We start from the raw sequence: 18,083 nt of genomic DNA, 5'->3' as shown, positions 1-18,083 counted from the left end.
ACAGATCTTGTCAGGCTAACTTTATTTTTGATGAGATTACAGGTTTGATTGATAAAGATATTAGTGCTGATGTAATTATATTTAGTTTTCTGTAAGGCATTTGACTTAGTGCCATGTGACATTTTTAGCAAAAACCTAGAATGAGCCAAAATTTACATGGCACACATTAAATGGTTTAAAAAATGACTAACTGGTCTCTGAATGTAATTGTAAATGGGGAATTATCATGGAGCAGGTGTGCATTTAGTGAGGTCCTATAGGTCTTGGCTCTTGGTCCTACACTAATTAACAATGTTATCAATGACCAGGAAGTAAACATGAAATCATCACTGATCAAGTTTGCGGAGGACCCAAACAGTGGGAGAAGGATAAGTAATGAAGATAGGACACTGATACAGGGCAATCTGGATTGCTTGATAAACCAGGCACAAAGCAACCAAAATATGCATTTTTATGTGGTTAGCAGTAAGTAGAGTCATTCATCTAGGGAACAAAGAATATAAGCCCTCCATACAGGATAGGGGACTTGATCTTGGGAAGCTGTCATAGTAGATAATCATCTGACCATGGCTGTAACCAAAAGTGCAGATAATGTGATCCTTAGCTGTATAAACAGCCAGATCTCGGGTAGGAGTAGAGAGGTTATTTCACCTGGTGTGCCCACTGCTGGAATGCTGTGTCCAGTGCTAGACTCAGCAGCTGCAGAAGGAGGGTGATCCAGTGGCGAGGAAGCAGAGAAGAACCAGCAGGGTGTGACTAAAGGATTACAAAACAGCTCATGGCAGGAGCTTGATGTTCAGGCGTGAGACTGGACCCGCGCTGGCCAAGGGGCTCTCCAGCCTGGAGAGAACAGTGAGACACGCATCGGGGCTGGCAGCTGAAGCCGGACCCATGCAGCGTGGCACCCAGGCGCACAGTTAACAGTGGGGTGCTGGGCCAGGGGGGTTATTTTACATGGGGAAGGGGGGCTCCATCATTCCCAAGGATTTGATCCAGTTGGACCGGCTCAGTTGAGCCTAGGGTGACCAGACAGCAAGTGTGAAAAATCGGGACAGGGGGTGGGGGTAATTCGAGCCCAAATGCCAGTGGTTTTCAAACTTTTGGGCTGGTGACCCCTTTGACATAGCAAGCTTCTGAGTGCAACCCCTCCTTATAAATTAAAAACACTTTTAATATATTTAACACTATTATAAATGATGGAGTCAAAGTGGGGTTTGCAGTGGATGCTGACAGCTCACGATCCCCCCATGTAAGAACTGTATGACCCCCCCTAAGGGGTCCCGACCCCCAGTCTGAGAACCCCTGCTATATAAGGAAAAGACCCCAAAATCGGGACTGTCCCTATAAAATCGGGACATCTGGTCACCCTAGTCCAGCGAGGTGCTAAGAGGAGGCGGCTGGGGCCAGCTCTAGGCAGCAGGTCAGACTAGAAGCTTCTGCAGCTTCTTTCTGCTCCACCGCTCCCAAGTTCGCCGCCCCCGGGACCCTTTCGCTCGGTCTCCGTTCCCGGCCGCACAGTCGGGCCTCAGGGCGGCGCTGCAGTTCAGACCGCCGCGGCAGGGGGCGGTGTGCCCACGGCGCGCGGCTGGCAAAGGGCCGATATTTTAACTCTTGTCCCGGGCGGAGTGGCTCGTAGCTCGTTGGAAGTCTCGCGAGACTGTACGCGGCTGTTCTGGCCCAGGCCCGCCAGGCAGGCAGACACGCGCGGGGGTTGCAGCCATGGCGCTCTACAACTTTAAGAAGATTATGGTGGTTCCTTCCGCTAAGGTGAAGCTCTTCTTCCGTCCCCCGTCAGCGCCCTTGCCGGGGTAGCGGCGGGGGGCGCGCGCCCCCTCTCTCCTCGCGGCCGCTGGGCGGCAGCTGGTGCTGAGCTGGAGCCATGTGTGTGTGTGTCAGGAGCGCCGCCCCGTCCCCAGCGCGTGGGACCTTCGCTGCCCCGTGCAGCCTCCGGCCGGGTACACGGGGAGGCGGGGGGGGGATGGGCACGGGGAGCTGAGGGGGCCGGCGCGGGGCAGGGAGTGGAAGTTGGGGGCAGGGGCCCAGCAGCGGAGTTGCGGGGGGGCGGGGGAGGAGTGGGGTATTGGGCTACGTGCATGTCGGAGGCACCGCTGCCCTGTGAAACTAAGAGGAGAGCGGGGTGCCTCTCTGGTGCGGGCGGATCCAGCCGCCCCGCACCCTGGGTGCAGTTCTGCTCCAGCTGCGATAGAAAACCACGTCAGCCCAACAGCCGATCTAGTCCTTGGCGTGGTGGCTTCAGACCGGTTTCACTGAAACCGTGTTTGCTGTGAACACGTGAAGCGTACTGGGGAAAGGTGATGGTTATCAAAGATCACTGTCTTGTGCTTTTCCAGGAAGCCAGCAAAGTCGTAGTCAAATTTAAACATAAGCACACATTTTCTGTTACAGTCCCTCCTACAGTGCAGAAACTTGGAGCTTGTTAGTCTTTAAACCAAAGTAGGGTTTGACAGGCAGGAGTTTTCTAAATTGTATCATGGAGCAGGTGTGCGTAATCCTGTAATTGTAATCCAGGCTGTTACTGACTTGCTGTCTGGCCTTAAATCTTTGTCTGTATCTCAGTTTCCTTTTTGTAATCTATTTAGTTACCTGGCAAAGATTAATTACCCTATTTAATAGTTATATACTGATTTTACTATGTAAGTGCTCAGTATTAACTTTTACAGGGGAGAAATTAAACAATACAAATCTGCAACACAAAGGGTAGTGAACATAAGGTACTATCACAAGTAGTGATTATTATAAGGAATTCACTGTCCTGTGATAATCTGAGTTATCATCACTGCTATGTGCGTAACCCTACGTATGCGGGAGAACTCCGTCAAAATGACCTATTACTCATGTCTGAAATGTGAATAAAATTGTCCTAGTTAAAAAAGACTTCAACAAATTTAAGATTAAAAGAGGTAAATTCTTGGGACTAAACATAGTAAATCTCTCTCTAAAGGTTCTCTGGGGGATATCAATATAAAGTGGCTACATCCAAGAGAGCTTATACATTTTGGTTTTCCCGGGACAGTCACCTTTTGTTTTTCTTTCTGGCCATCTCTTTCTAAATGCAGAACTGGTCTGCTTTCAATCCTTGTTTTGAGCTTCAGAAGTTCTGTGCCATTGTCAGAGACATGTGTTAATACCGATGACAGTGCTGATGGGTGCCTGCCTCCTTCAGGCTTCTGCTGACTCTTCTTCGCCCAGCCCTTCATTACCCCTCTTCAGAGACAATTGTTTAAAATCTGTGAAAATGGTGTGAAATTGGCTTTGGAGTTTCATCAGGGTTAGAAGCCTGAGTGGGGTGGTGAGGTGGTTGGAGAAAGGACAGTACTGTGCATATTATAAGGAATTGCCTCAACAGGAAAATATAGAGAAATGTTTTTATTAACAATAACTTATTGTTTCATATTGTATCTATTGTGAGAGTATGCAGGTGCTGCACATGCATAACTCAGTACACAACTCCTAGTGGGTCAATAAAATACTTACCTGGACAAAAACCAAACAACTTCTCCCCTCCTGTTTAACATTCAGTCAAAAGGGCGGGGGGGGGGGGGGGAATGAATTCTTTCATTATGATCTGTGCCTCACCAAACTTGTACTCTGACACAGCGGCAGAGAGGGAGGGAGCTGTAGAGGTTTGGGTCTTCAGCTGAACACCTTACTGCCCACTCCGATCATTTGAGATCGAGCACTGATAGTGGATACATGGAAGTTCCCTGAACTGTTAAGGAATGTAGGAAAAGGAGGCTGTTTCTTAAATAGCTGAAATGAACACTGGATAAAAGAACGAAAGGTTCTGCTTACAAATTTGTGGGTGGTGCATGGGACTGGAGGTTTGAACTTAATTTAAATGGAAGGACTTGTTTAGATATCTTAAAATTGGAGTGACATGCGATCCATGTTTTTTTATTGATGCCTTTGAAGCCACACAACAGCTTTTTTGTGTCAAAAAACTTGGTTATCCTACACAGTGTGCAAAATTCGTAACTTCCACAACAATGATAGAAAGTGGATGCATTGTATTCTATCAACCTAATTGCAGGTAAAAGTGTGATGTGTGTACTGATTCTTTCAATAACTGCTTAGGTGTCTTTTTAAAACACTTAACTGCTCTGTTTTCCTTTTCTAAATAACTTTCATATTAGAATATGGGTTCTTAGTAATAAGTAATACAGTCTTTGCTGATAATTGTACTTTTCTTTAACTGCAGGACTTTATAGATCTGACATTGTCGAAGACTCAGCGAAAGACTCCGACCGTCATTCATAAGCATTATCAAATCCACCGCATTCGACAGTTTTACATGAGAAAAGTTAAATACACCCAGCAAAATTACCATGACAGACTCACCCAAATCTTAACAGATTTCCCAAAATTAGATGTAAGTGACTTTGGCAATTGATAAGTGAAAGAAAATGTACCTTGAATTCATCAAATCTAATGCTATGACTGTAAATTGTGGTCTTGTGAGGTTTCGTTGGCTAAGCAAAATCAAGCTGACTTATTACTTGGATAGGAGACTTTGGAAGAAAAATTTATATCTGCAGGAAGAGGTATTGATAACTCAGATGGCTCTATTTCTTTTGAGTAAAGTTCTGAATCAGGGCTCGAACAGGGTTTTAGGGCAACTTTTTCCTGGAGCTCACATCTTGTAGACAAGAGGTAAAAAGTCTTAACCACTAGTGGTGATTAAAGGTCCCACAGCACTTTTTCCAGGAGTGGGAATTTTAGCACTAACTTCTAGATAAATTTAAATTTGATAGAAACTTCAGTTGAATGATGGGTAAAGAAATATAGCCTGTTTGAAGGACTTTGTGACTTCCTATTTCTAGTGAAAGGTGCTAAAGAAGCATAAGGTATTATTATTTTCACAGTTATTGCCATCCAAATGTTTTGTAGGAAAGAATGAGCGTCCAAATATAGGTCTGATCAGTGTGTTTACAGTCTAATGCACTGATCATGCAGTTGGAGATGTGCAGTTTTCAGTGACTTCAGTGGGGCTTTGTGTATGCCTGTACTTAATCCAATGCAGAATTGAGACCTTAGTTTGCGTGGGATTTTTTCTGACTTCTATTTCTAATGCCTGATCTCTATTACAAAGTTCTGAAGTACAGCTTCTGTATTTGCTTAACTAGTTTGGTATCTATATCATGTTAAATTTCTAAAAATAAATCACGTAGATGGGTAAAATATTCTCTCTAATTCTTTTACAAAGAGATGAAGGGATGTGCTGTAAACGCTCTTCAAAAGAATTGATGTGAAGAAGGTACACTCTTCATATGCTGACGAGTTTATTCAGGCATGAAAAATTGTCTGCCTAACTAGAGATGAATCTTACAGAATTTAGGGTTCAGTGAAAGAGAGGAATTACTTTGCTGTGTTCCCACAATAGCAGAAGTATGTTAGAAAAAAGGCTGGCACTATACAGTATGCTTGCAGTTTCCCTCTATACAATATAATCTTGCATTTGTTCCTTTTTAACAAAAAATATTCTTACAAAGAAAAAGGCACAAGCAGAAATTTAGCCTAAGTCCAATGAAAAATAAAGCAGGAAATCAAAGTTATGGAAAAAACATTCAAATTTATGGATAAGCAGATTGTTTGTTTGTTTTCTTTAAAGATTTTTAGATATGGAGAATGGTCTTCAGTTTGTATTTGTCAGCTGTATCACTGGTTTCTTGTATCTATGAAAAAGTTGAAATCAGCAGTAAGAAGTCTTTACATTCATGAAAAAACATTCAGAAAAGGTTTTGATTAATTTATTTTATGCTTTTTTAGGATATCCATCCTTTTTATGCAGATTTGATGAATGTTCTCTATGACAAAGATCATTACAAGTTGGCCTTAGGACAGATTAATATTGCCAAGAATCTGATTGACAAGTAAGATACTTTAATTTATTTTTCTGTGGCTTGTTTTTGTCATAACAGCAGATTAATGTTTTCTTTCCTCCCGCAATAGTGTTTCTAAAGATTATGTGCGCCTGATGAAGTATGGCGATTCTCTTTATCGATGCAAACAGTTGAAACGGGCAGCTCTGGGACGTATGTGTACAATTATCAAAAGGCAGAAGCAAAGTTTAGAATATTTGGAACAAGGTATGTATTGCAAATATGGTAAAATGAAGCATTTTGAAGAGAGAATTTAAAATACCGACTTATGCCTGAAGACTTTTTACCAATTGTTTTTATAAATAGCATCTAAACTTACTTATCTGAAAGAGGTTTGAGGAAAAATATTTTTTCTTTTTTCAGTTTATTTACTGTGGGAAATTATCAACATGTTGTGGCTAGTTAGTTTCACTGTTTTTCCTGAGTAGTCAGTCAAATACACCTGCTTTTTCTGAGATTTTTTTTGCATGGCAAGAGGAGAGGGAAAAACGTTTTTAAAAAAACAGGAAAGTATAATTGGCGCAGGAGCCTTGGAAAGATTGAGTACCTTGAAGTATTCTTAACTTGTTTCTAAAACTGATTAGATTTCTTGTTATTTGCAGTGGTGTTGTAGCCCTGTTGGTCCCAGAATATTAGAGAGACAAGGGGGGGGTGAGGTAATATCTTTTATTTGGCCATCTTTTGTTGGTAAGAGAGACAAGCTTTTGAGCTTACTTAGAGCTCTTCAGGTCTAGGAAAGGTACTCGGAGTGTCATAAGCTAAATGCAAGGTGGAACAGATTATTTAGCATAATGATCCCCTGAAATGTGTTAACTACATTTGCTGAACAGTCTGTTGTACCTGTTATTTAGCTGAGACACTCTGAGTACATTTCCCAAACCTGAAAGAGAGGTCTGTGTAAGCTCAAAAGTTTGTCTGCAACAAATGATGGTCCAATAAAAGAAATTATCTCGCCCATCTTGTTGGCAGATGCATTGCATTCACAGTTAATTATGTTTGTACAATGCATTTTTCCTAGTATTTGATTTACTTTGACTAAATGATATAGGCTGTCATTATTTATCTGTATCAGTTCCTTGCCTCTGATTTAATAGAGGCCAAATATTTTTTATACATTCTGCTCTGTAGCCCTTTTTGCCTCTTGTTCACATTATATCTAATTGAGGGGGATGATGTGTTAATTAAAATATAATATTTACAAGAAAGTCACATTTTATATTAAGGTTCTATTTGTAAATAGATTATCCAGGTTAATAAATGTTTTCATAAATGGTTAATTGTTAAAAGTCCAATAGGTTGTTTATAACCATCTAGAACACCTTCTACTGATGTACTTATAACTATAACATATTCAACTCATTCTTGTAACGTGCTTTCTTAATAATTTAACAACACTTTATGAACGACTTACAAATGGAAACTTAATGCAAAAATATGTCTAAATTAAATGTGGTTTATGAATAATGTTGTTTCTGAATAAAATCAGAAACTTTCCCATCTACAAAGAAAGATGTCTTCCTTCTGTTTTAGTACATTTAAACTTTATTTTATCACCCATGTAATTCAATCAAGCTTTTTAAACTTTTCAGTGCGACAACATTTGTCCCGTTTGCCAACTATTGATCCCAATACACGAACTCTTCTGTTGTGTGGCTACCCAAATGTTGGAAAATCGAGCTTTATAAATAAGGTATGTGAGTTTGTTGTAAAAAATATTACTTCAAAGTTTAAATAATTTGAAATATTGGGACTCTACCCAAGGATCTTAGCTAACAGGTCTCTGTACAAGGTTAGGGATTTAGTATGAATCTCAGGGCTGTAGAAGGAAATGAAAAACAGATTTATTTTTAAATCAATTTATTGTATCATAAGCTTCCCCAGCGTCGTGAAATTTTTCTCCCAGAGAGAGCAAAAAGTGAATTAACCTTCTATAGAAAATCATTGAGACTAACCACTTTGGTGTAGTAAAGGAAGTGCATTATAATTGATATGCTGCTGTCAGGAAAATAATTGTCTCAGTAAATGAAAAAAATCTTTAATTTGGGGATTTTTCTTGTTTTAAGGTGACAAGAGCAGATGTGGAAGTGCAGCCTTATGCCTTTACCACAAAATCTCTCTTTGTGGGACACATGGATTATAGGTATCTGCGTTGGCAGGTAAGAGCTATTGCTAACTTACTGCTCTGTTTCCACAGGAATGAATTGGTTAGGATCCTGTTGCTGTTGAGAATACCATTTTGTTTGCTGAAGGCTGTTTCTAAAGTACTGTACCTAGAGAACTGCTGTGTAAGATCTCTCTTTACATAATGTGCTGAGTAAGGTCAGCTATCAGAAGCTATTCTAAAAATGTAGATCCTGGGGTTTTTCAGTTGCTGGGAGGGACAGGGCACTTGCATAACTCCTGAGTAGTAACGGAAAGTGATTCATCTCCAGACTGGATCAGGTCAGGGCAGGTCTCCCTCCCTCTGATTCAGTCCAAGTGAAAATGCACGGAAACTCCAGGTAGTCTTTCCTTGTATTACTATGATACTCTTTTCTCTGACTATAATTTGAAGTACTCAGTCTCATCTTATTTTAACACGAATACTATTGTCTTCTTATTCATTTTTCATGTTCTTACTTTGAATGAATTTACAAACTTGTGGTTGAAAGGAAACAATATATATAGTTGCTATTGTCAGCGTCTATTCTTTTAGGTTTTTATACCATGCTTATCACTATAGTATCTGAGCACTTTCCAGTAGTCTATTAAGCCACATAACTACACACCTGTCATATGTTGTTTGTTCTCTCATTCTTTCCCCAGAGAAAGAAGCATGTGCAGTAGAATGTCTTGTTTTGGTGGTCTCTCTCTCTTTAATATAAATATACTTGTTGCTATGTGTTTCTGTTAGAGAAGGCAGGTCAAAGAAATGTGCTTTGCACTTGAAGCAGAAAGTTGTGAGGTTCCTAAGTTCCTGGCGGTGTTCATTCCACAGTCTCAGTCTGCCCCCAGAGAAGGTGCACTCTCATGCACATACAAGCTTTACTCTTACTGTTGAGAGTTCCATTATGCCAGAAGAGCATAGTTTACTCCTGGGGGAATTCTGTGCCACTACTCACGCGTAGAATTCCTGTCCCCTGCAGATTTCTTTGCTTCCCTGCAGAAAATGATCGGGAAGCATAGGTAAGCCGTAAGAGCGGTCACGTGCCCCACCCCAGCAGCGCTGGCATGTCATTTTGGGCGCCCGGAGCAGCAGGCAGAGAGGTAAATCACTGTGGGACTGGGACGCCGCGGCCGGTGACTCCTACCCTGCGCTGGACTCACCTGCTAGTCCCAGCTGAGATGGGGATGGAGGAGGATGGGGCTGTCTCTTCCTCTGCAAGGGAGCGCCTGTGGGGTTCCCCTGCAGAAAGCTCCATATTCCTCCCTCTCCCTCCCCCCCGCCACTTCGTGACCCCATCACTCGCCAGCCTTGGGGGAAGGGGTCACTATGCAGGGAGCTGCTTTCCCATCCGCTGGACCCCCTATATCCAGAGCCCCTACTCTACTCTACTCTAGCTGCCCCAAGTGTTTTTAGGGCAGGCCCAGCCCTTGTGCTGTGTCAGGGTTGGGTGCAGCCTCACCGCCATGTCCCGGGGGGAAGGGAGGGCTACGGGGGTGATCTTCCACCTTTGTTCAGCCAGTGGCCTGTGCTCCCCACTGCCATGCTTGGAGCCTCCACATTTATTTATTGACAAATAAAATATGCAGAATTTGAACATACCATGTGCAGGATTTGTATTTTTTTGGCGCAGTATTCCCTCAGGAGTAATAGCTGTTGATCATGGTCTTTGTCCTGAAGCTTTAGATGATTGTTTAGATATCCTGGGGCCTGGTCATGGGGGGCTATGAAGATAGGGACCTTGCACTTGATTTGATATTCTGTGGGAAGCCAGTGTAGGGAGCAGAGGACAGGTTTGATATGTTCCTGCTTTGCTTCTTTCCTAACCAGTAATCACAAACATACTGTAAAGATTGATTGGTCCATATCACTTTTCTCCCCTCATCTCTAACCCCCACGATCTTATTACTTCTGTGGCTAATATATGTTATATTAAGGTGTGAGCTAATTATGTTAATCTAAATTTTAGGTGGTAGATACCCCTGGTATTTTGGATCATCCTTTGGAAGAAAGGAATACCATTGAGATGCAGGCTATAACAGCGCTTGCACATCTTCGTGCTGCTGTGCTTTTTGTAATGGATGTGTCTGAGCAGTGCGGGCATAGTCTGGAGGAGCAGCTAGAACTCTTCAAAAATATTAAACCACTATTTGCTAATAAGGTAGATCTGATTTACATGAGTCAAATCTAATTTTTCACAATGTGAAACAGTAAGCTGAATAATATTGTTTACTTTCTTTCTATTAGCCTCTTATACTTGTAGCAAACAAGTGTGACGTGAAAAGGATTTCTGAACTTCCTGAAGAAAATCAGGTTAGAAGGCCTTTTCTTCTTTTCGTAATTTACAAATGCGTTCTATGCATCTGTCGTGGAATAATATGAGTTATAATGTGCATGGGTGAACTTTGTTGTATAATGTCTTAATTGGACAGTTTAATATCCTGATGAAGAGTGAGTAGGTCTTCATTTTTGTTTTTTTAAAAAAATAAAATAAAAATCGTGAATACCTACTAAGGTGTGTGTTTGTGTATTTCCATGTATGGGGCGGGGATATGTGTGTGAGAGAGATTAGCCTGATGTTTCATAAGTGCAAAGTACCCATAGCTGCTGTTGGTTTCATGGATAGTAAGGCCAGAAAGGGTCATCTGATCTGAAGTCTTGCATAACACAGGCCAATGAACCTCACTTAACAGTTTCTGGGTAGAGACAACTGAGTACTGGTGTGAGGCACGGTGTCTTGAACTGTTGAAATGGAAGTTATGGATGAAGCAGAAGTATCTGCACACACAGGCCTGATTTTTCATATGCATACAGGTTACCCTGATTTTTACATGTTCTGAGCATGTAGCTAATGTATATATTTTATTCTATTTGCTACTTAACTTTCTATTTACATCTGATCCCCGTAAAATTTTGTTTATGCAAAATTTCTGTAGTTCCTCTTTAGGAAAACATCTATTAATACAGTTGCTCAATAATGTCAGAAGAAATTTTTATTTTGAGAAGAGATAAGAAGTTTAACTTTGTTTAATGAGTTGGAAACAGTGATCTTTAAGAAATAATCAGAACTTTATTTTTGTGTGTTCTGTTTGTTTTTCAGAAAATGTTTGAAAATTTAGAAGCGGAAGGATTTCCTGTCATAGAGACAAGTACTCTAACAGAAGAAGGTGTGATTAAAGTTAAAACAGAGGTGAGTTTCTTCTTTTACTTACACAAATTTTGTTCCAAATAGATATCTAAGTTTTGTTTTACTGTTTGTGAATTTAGTCTTTATTAAAGTAGTGGACTCGTGCTCTGGTTTGAGACAGATATAACAAGTTTTCCTGTTTATCTGAGGAACTATGACACTCAAATGTTCAAGTTTTGGGTCTCCCCTTGGGCAGATACTGCCAGATGAGCAAAATTGTTTGTTGCTTTCTATGATGTGAATAAATGGAGATTAGATTGAGACAAGCAAACATGATTTTTACTTTGGACATATTTATTGTACAGTTTTTCTTACTGAAGGCTTTGTGAAAATTATTGCTTTTTTTTTTTTTTTTTTTTTGAGGATCCCGGGGGGATGATAGCCACCGCTCTTATCCCAGCATATAACAATGCAGTAGATGTAAAATAGATTGTAGGTCACAAAATCTAAAATGGCAGAAAAAATTATGCACATTAAAATGAAAACCCTGGATCTTGATTTGCACTGAAGAGTTACTGTTTTAAAATTGTTAATAACTCTAATCCAGCAGTTCTCAAACTGTGGGTTGGGACCCCAAAGAGTGCCATGGCCCCATTTTAATGGGGTCACCAGGGCCAGCCTTAGACTTGCTGGGACCCAGGGCTGAAGCTGAATCCTGAGCTCCACCCCAACTGGGGGCGGTGGGCTCGGGCTCCTTCCCTCCGTCTCTGGGGTCATGGAGTAATTTTGTTGTCAGTAGGGGGTCATGGTGCAATGAAGTTTGAGAACCCCTGCAAATCATTGATTAGATTTATATAAATTCTATGCAGCGTCTTTAATCCTGGTGGAATTGCTATGTACTGGGAGCTTCTCCACTGTCTTTCAGATATTAATCTTAAATTGACTACTTGTGCGGATGCTGTTTGGTCATTTCTTAGACCGGGGTGGCCAACCTGTGGCTCCGGAGCCACATGTGGCTCTTCAGAAGTGAATATGTGGCTCCTTGTATAGGCACCGACTCCGGGGCTGGATCTACATTCACAAACTTTTCAGTGTGCTGGGGGTTCTCACTGCTCAACCTCTGGCTCTGCCACGAGCCCCGCCCTCACTCCACCTCTTCCCGACCCCTCCCCTGAGCCTGCTGTGCCCTTGCTCCTCCCCCTTCCCCCAGCCCCCTGCATGGCACAAAACAGCTGATTGGGGGGTGCGGGGAGGGAAGGGGAGGTGCTGATTGGTGGGGCTGCCGGTGGGTGGGAAGCACGGGGCAGGGTGGGAACTGATGGGGGACTGCTGACGTATTGCTGTGGCTCTTTGGCGGTGTACATTGGTAAATTCTGGCTCCTTCTCAGGCTTGGGTTTGCCATCCCGTTTTAGACCAGTGTCTCTCTTGCTAGACAGAAATAACACATGAGGAAATTCCACCTACTTTGAACTCTTGTCCCATCAGACCTTTTGTTAGCGGGGATAAAAAAAGATAATCATTAATTTGGCCCTGCTTTTGGTCTGGGCCAGCAGAGAATTGTTCTTAGCTAAAAATAAAACACGCCCCCTAGATATTACATAATAGCAAAAGCTCAGTTTTGAAAAGGTTCTGTGTATCTCTAGAAATAAATCTGAAGACCGTTTCTTTTTTGGGAACCATTTTCTGGACATTACTCGTGCCTTACATTGGAAACTATTTTCAAACTCCATATCCAAGATTGAACCAATATGACAACCAGATTCTTAACTATAATTCATCACATTTCCTTGGCATGATTTTCCAGATTTCTTTAAAAAAAAAGAAAAGAAAAGAAAAGCTTGACTGAGATTTTTTTCTTCTATAAGCCTTTGTTGCTCTGATTTTTCTTTCTGTATTGCTTGTAGATTCTCACTGTACGAGATTCCGTTCCCATTTAGTTATAACTGAAATACGAATATTGTTACATAACTGCTCTTGTATTGAGTTTTAAAATAAAGTGTTTTTTTGTGGTGGGGGGAACAGTGACTTAAAATGGGATTTGAACTAGGTCTCCATAGGTAAAAAGCCAGTGCATTAAATCACTGTATCACGCAGCCTTCTCTCTGTCCCTGACAATAATTAATGACACCTTATACCTTTTTAGGCCTGTGACAGACTGTTGTCCCATCGTGTTGATACCAAAATGAAAGGAAATAAGGTGAATGAAGTGCTGAACCGACTACATTTAGCTGTACCAAGCAAAAGAGATAATAAGGTAGGTTATTAAAATTTGGGTATATTTTTCAGTAGTCTTTGAACATCCTTCTTTGCTGACTTAATGTGGGGATTCATTTTGTTGGAATCCTGTGAATTTCAGGATCTCAGTTAATGTATTGGCATAGTGAATCAGTTTGACATTACCCAGGGTACAAACTGGACTGATGGATAGCTGTGTCCCCTCAATTCTCTGACCTGGGGTGTCTTTTATGCTGCTTTGCTGTAAGAGCAACCATTCCTGGTCTTCCCACACACAGCCTGCAGCATGTAAATCACTCCCAGCTATACTGTATGAGTGCTATAGCCAGCCAGCCATCCATGAATTACACTGCAGGGCAACACCAGCAAACTCCCAGTGCCAGACTCTCCTCCCTCCCCCACCCCAGAAATGTGTGTCTCATACTGCCCAGCACCCTCCTGGACAATACAAATTCATAGAAAGTCCATCATTTTGTTAATAGAAAATGATATGCACAAGTCTTATCTCAAATGAAATTTCCCAAACACTTCAATCCAAACACGTACTGGTTCAGATAAAACAATAAAAAAAACCCCATTTCTTAACTATAGAAAGATAGATTTTAAGTGATTACAAGTAATGAGACATAAAAGTCAGTATTGGTTACAAAGAAATAAAAGGTAGAACATAATTAACTCCTAACTTAAGCTAAATGAATTCAAGAGAAACCTTTGCTTTACTACATGCTTTCTAAGTCTTACGGTCTGGAATCCTTTCAGGCAGGATCCCTCCCCCAGTTCAGTGTTAATTTCCTTGTCCTTCAGGTGGTGTTGATGCTGTGAGTAGAGATGAAGGGAGAGATAATTTGGGGCATCTGTTCCCCATTTTTATATCTTTTCATCCTCTGTGAGAATCCTCTCCAGTTGGGATTCAAGAGAGACAGTCTGTGGGACGGGAACTTCCAGCTGTTTTTTTTTTTTTTTTTTTTTTGCCAAGATATAAATTTCTCACTCAAACCCTTTTCATGCCAAAGAGTGGCCGCTTAACCAAAGAAAGTCTATTGAATTTTGTTGAAACCTGGCTGAGATATCGGTTTGCCTTTTGACTTTGGGGAAGCAGTTTGTGCCTGCTTTTCTAAACTTGGAATATGTCTCAATAATGTTATACAGCAGAATCTTATAACTTCACATACAATATTACCACACACATTTTACCAGGACAAAATGATCAGCACACTGAGTTTTCAAATGATACCTGACAAAGCATATTTTATACAAAATCCATTATAGTTTTTGTAAAAAGCTTGAACAGAGGGATACAGACTGTCACAATCGGTTAAGATTATTAAAACTTTTTCTTACAGAGAAACATATAGTGACAATGTTTTATTTGCATTACAGAAAATTTGGGATTCCCACATTATATTAAAAAAGAAAAGAATCACATGCTCTTGTGATCATGTTTATTGCATTAATTTCAGGAAAGGCCACCTTTCATTCCTGAGGGAGCAGTAACACGTAAGAAACGCATGGAAGTGGATGCACCTAAAAAGAAGAGGGTAAGTGGCTTACAGAACAGATTTGACACCCTTGAATTGAGGAATTAGTAGTGAAATTTAAAAAATCAAAACAAAAGAGTGATCATTGAAAAGTACAATATTTATGCTACGTATGTCTTTTTAGGAGAGAGATCTTGAAGTGGAAATGGGAGATGATTATATTTTGGATCTTCAGAGTAAGTGTTATTCAAGTCTCAGTATAATTATTTTAAGAAGTGAAATTGGGCTGAGGTTGTCTTTTTGTGTTTATAGCAGAAAGTTTCAAGCAGGAAAATCTTATCCTAACTATTTCAATCTTAAATGTCCCTGCTGCTATTTTAGTGAACACTAGCAGACTTTTTCTCTAATTCCAAATTAGTAAGAATTGGCTTTCTGCTCTCACTTGTGTTGTGATGTAATTTGGAGTGTCTTTCAGTTTGTAGAATTACTGAAACAGAATGAATGGCTTGATGACTCAGCTCTTCTGTTTCTTTTGTCCTGCTTGAACATATCATCTGATACATATTCTAGCATGATCCTTGTCTTAAGGGAAATAGTTGATTTGTGGAGAGAATAATTTAGTGTGTTCTTTTTCACTTATATTATTATTGCTCATTATTTGTGTGTTACATGCATCATCACTGTTTGACAAGACTTCCAATGTAAAGTTCTGTGTGGCACTGATTCTGTATGTTATCAAATTCTTACATTTTAGAGAGAGACTTGTATCTTATATTATGATGTAAATATTTTCTCCCATCATTGATTTTTCTATAAAATGTTTCAACAAGTTAAAGTATTGGTTAATTTTGCGTAATTTCTTTTTTTAGAATACTGGGATCTAATGAATTCATCTGAAAAATATGATAAGATACCTGAGATCTGGGAAGGACATAACATAGCTGATTATATTGATCCAGATATCATGAGGGTGAGCTTTATGCTATTTGTTTTACACTGCTGAGGATATTCTCTCCTGTTCTCATTGAATTTAGTGTTTCTGTCTTCAAGCAGTATGAATCCACAGATGTATAAAGTTATAAAACTTTAGTTTATTTCCCTCCTGATATGCATGCATAAACTGATAAAGTTTCTTAAATTCATAAATAACAAAATATAGTGGTTTATAGTCTGAAGAAGTGGTTTTTTACCCACGAAAGCTTATGCCCAAATAGATCTGTTAGTCTTTAAGGTGCCACCGGACTCCTTGTTGTTTTTGTAGATACAGACTAACACGGCTACCCCCTGATACTTTAAACTATATTTTTGTAACTTTTCTTAGTGTATTCTTGGAAGGAACACAACATTTATCATAGGTAAAGATATTTTCATACTGAGTGGCAGTTTTGTCTATAGTGACTCAGCAAATAGTTTGCTTTGCCATCAGAATCAATGCTGATCTTTTTTCATCATAACATCTTAAAAAATAAGGTTTGTTAGAGAACTTGCATTCCTTCCACTGTCTGACTCTGCAGTGACAGAGGAAACAGAATGATCATAATTTTTTTAGTGAATTATTATTGCTGTTGTTATTATGCCTTCACTGCCAGAATAAACTTTAAAGTAGTTTGAGTGTTAATCCTAAACTGTTTGACAGCATCCTTTTAATTTGACAAAACAGTAGAGAACTCTTGCTGTTTTCATTTCTGTTTCATGATGATCTTGTTTAGCCAAGGAGAAATAACAGGGAACTCATTCTGGAGCTTAGAGTGGTTAAAAGGATCATCATAGAGTAACATGAGCTGCTCCCTTCTTCAAGGGCTGAGTGTGCTGCCTTTCTAGTGCCTTCTGGCCCAGAGCGTGAGACTGACATTTGGAAATTGAATCAAGGTTCTTTACATGGAAACAGTCTGACCACAAGGTTGTGATAGTGTCCCTTTTAAAGGTAAACACTATAAACAAGATGTTTCTGATCCTAAATATGGACTGTGACAGATTGAGGATATCCTGCAGTATCCTAGACAAGCCTTATGGAATTAAGATAAACTTTAATGAATTAAGTTAAACCTTGCTGAATTAGGTTTAATATCTTTCAAGTCCATTATATTAAAAATGAAAGTGTGTGTGTGTGTGTTGTGGAATTGTATGTAACTCCTGTATATCAGCCCTTTGAAACCACCCCAATGGACAGGTTCACATATATTAATTCAAACTGGATACTCCAGGGAACAACAGAGGATGGATTTTTGGATAAATAGCCTAGTTTTAAATAGATTCATGGCCTTCTTTCTGATCCAGCAAACGGACAAGACCCCTGCCCACAGAAGGTCCCCATCCTTAGGGAAGGATTGGAAGGACTGCACCTTCCTAGGCCACATAAGACGGTGTGCTTGTTCTGAGCTGAAATGGTGATGAACTTGAAACTACAAGGAAACCCCTTGGGTGGGGTTTGGAGAAGGGCTGCTTCTGCTGGAGCCAGTATTAGGTTGCGGTGATCTCTGATAAGCTTATTAGCGTGTATGCAATGTTTTCTCTATAGTGCTTGTTACTTTAAGAATAAAATAGACTTACATTAAAAGAGCTGTGTGGTAACTGTAACTAACTGTGGCAGTCCCACCTTTAGCCATCTCTGAAGAGAAAGCAAGCAGGTCTGCTTGGACAGCCTGTCTCTGCTGAGATAACCCGATATAGTCGGACTATGCAGCCTGGAAATACTCTGATCAGACGGGAGTGAGACACAGGCCTCTGCGGAATGGCTGGGGAGCTGGAAGCCTGAGAGTGGGTTCCCTTCATGAGTCACTGTGGGCAAATACAGGTGCAGTTGCTTTGAACTGTGATACAAATAACTTGTTTTCCATTTGATCTCTTTACATTTTAAGAAACTGGAAGAGTTAGAGAAAGAGGAAGAGCTGAGGCAAGCTGCTGGGGAATATGACAGTGAACCAGAAAGTGAAGATGAGGAAATGTTGGAAATCAGAAAACTGGCACAACAGATTCGAGAAAAAAAGAAACTAAAAATTCTGGAATCCAAGGAAAAAGATACTCAGGGTCCAAAAATGCCTAGGACAGCTAGAAGGGTAAGTATAAAATACCTTCAGTAATATAGTCTTGTTCATGGATAATATGCAAATGATTCATTATTAGGTGTGATTTCAGTTACAAGATTCTATCAATCAATGTAGCACTTTCTCTCCTACCCCTCCGTTCCTTGCCAAAAACA

At 40.4% G+C, this 18,083-nt stretch overlaps 1 protein-coding gene across 1 annotated transcript in view; it reads left to right on the top strand.

Annotated features, from left to right (window-relative positions):
• Window positions 1-1,638: 1,638 nt before the first annotated feature.
• Window positions 1,639-18,083, top strand: part of GTPBP4 (GTP binding protein 4) — a 23,886-nt gene continuing 7,441 nt past the window's right edge. Inside the window, exons 1-14 of the mRNA XM_074946243.1 lie at window positions 1,639-1,767; window positions 4,220-4,390; window positions 5,788-5,891; window positions 5,971-6,107; window positions 7,490-7,590; window positions 7,964-8,056; window positions 10,013-10,204; window positions 10,291-10,356; window positions 11,144-11,233; window positions 13,315-13,425; window positions 14,867-14,944; window positions 15,069-15,120; window positions 15,754-15,854; window positions 17,743-17,940. Of these exons, the coding sequence (XP_074802344.1) occupies window positions 1,720-1,767; window positions 4,220-4,390; window positions 5,788-5,891; window positions 5,971-6,107; window positions 7,490-7,590; window positions 7,964-8,056; window positions 10,013-10,204; window positions 10,291-10,356; window positions 11,144-11,233; window positions 13,315-13,425; window positions 14,867-14,944; window positions 15,069-15,120; window positions 15,754-15,854; window positions 17,743-17,940 (1,542 nt within the window). The 5' untranslated portion in view covers window positions 1,639-1,719. The remainder of the gene's footprint in view (window positions 1,768-4,219; window positions 4,391-5,787; window positions 5,892-5,970; window positions 6,108-7,489; window positions 7,591-7,963; window positions 8,057-10,012; window positions 10,205-10,290; window positions 10,357-11,143; window positions 11,234-13,314; window positions 13,426-14,866; window positions 14,945-15,068; window positions 15,121-15,753; window positions 15,855-17,742; window positions 17,941-18,083) is intronic.

This window comes from Natator depressus, chromosome 2, assembly GCF_965152275.1.
Source record: "Natator depressus isolate rNatDep1 chromosome 2, rNatDep2.hap1, whole genome shotgun sequence".
Lineage (NCBI taxonomy): Eukaryota > Metazoa > Chordata > Testudines > Cheloniidae > Natator > Natator depressus.
The sequence above is the reverse complement of the archived record's forward strand: the minus strand, read 5'-3'. Positions and strand labels throughout refer to the sequence as shown.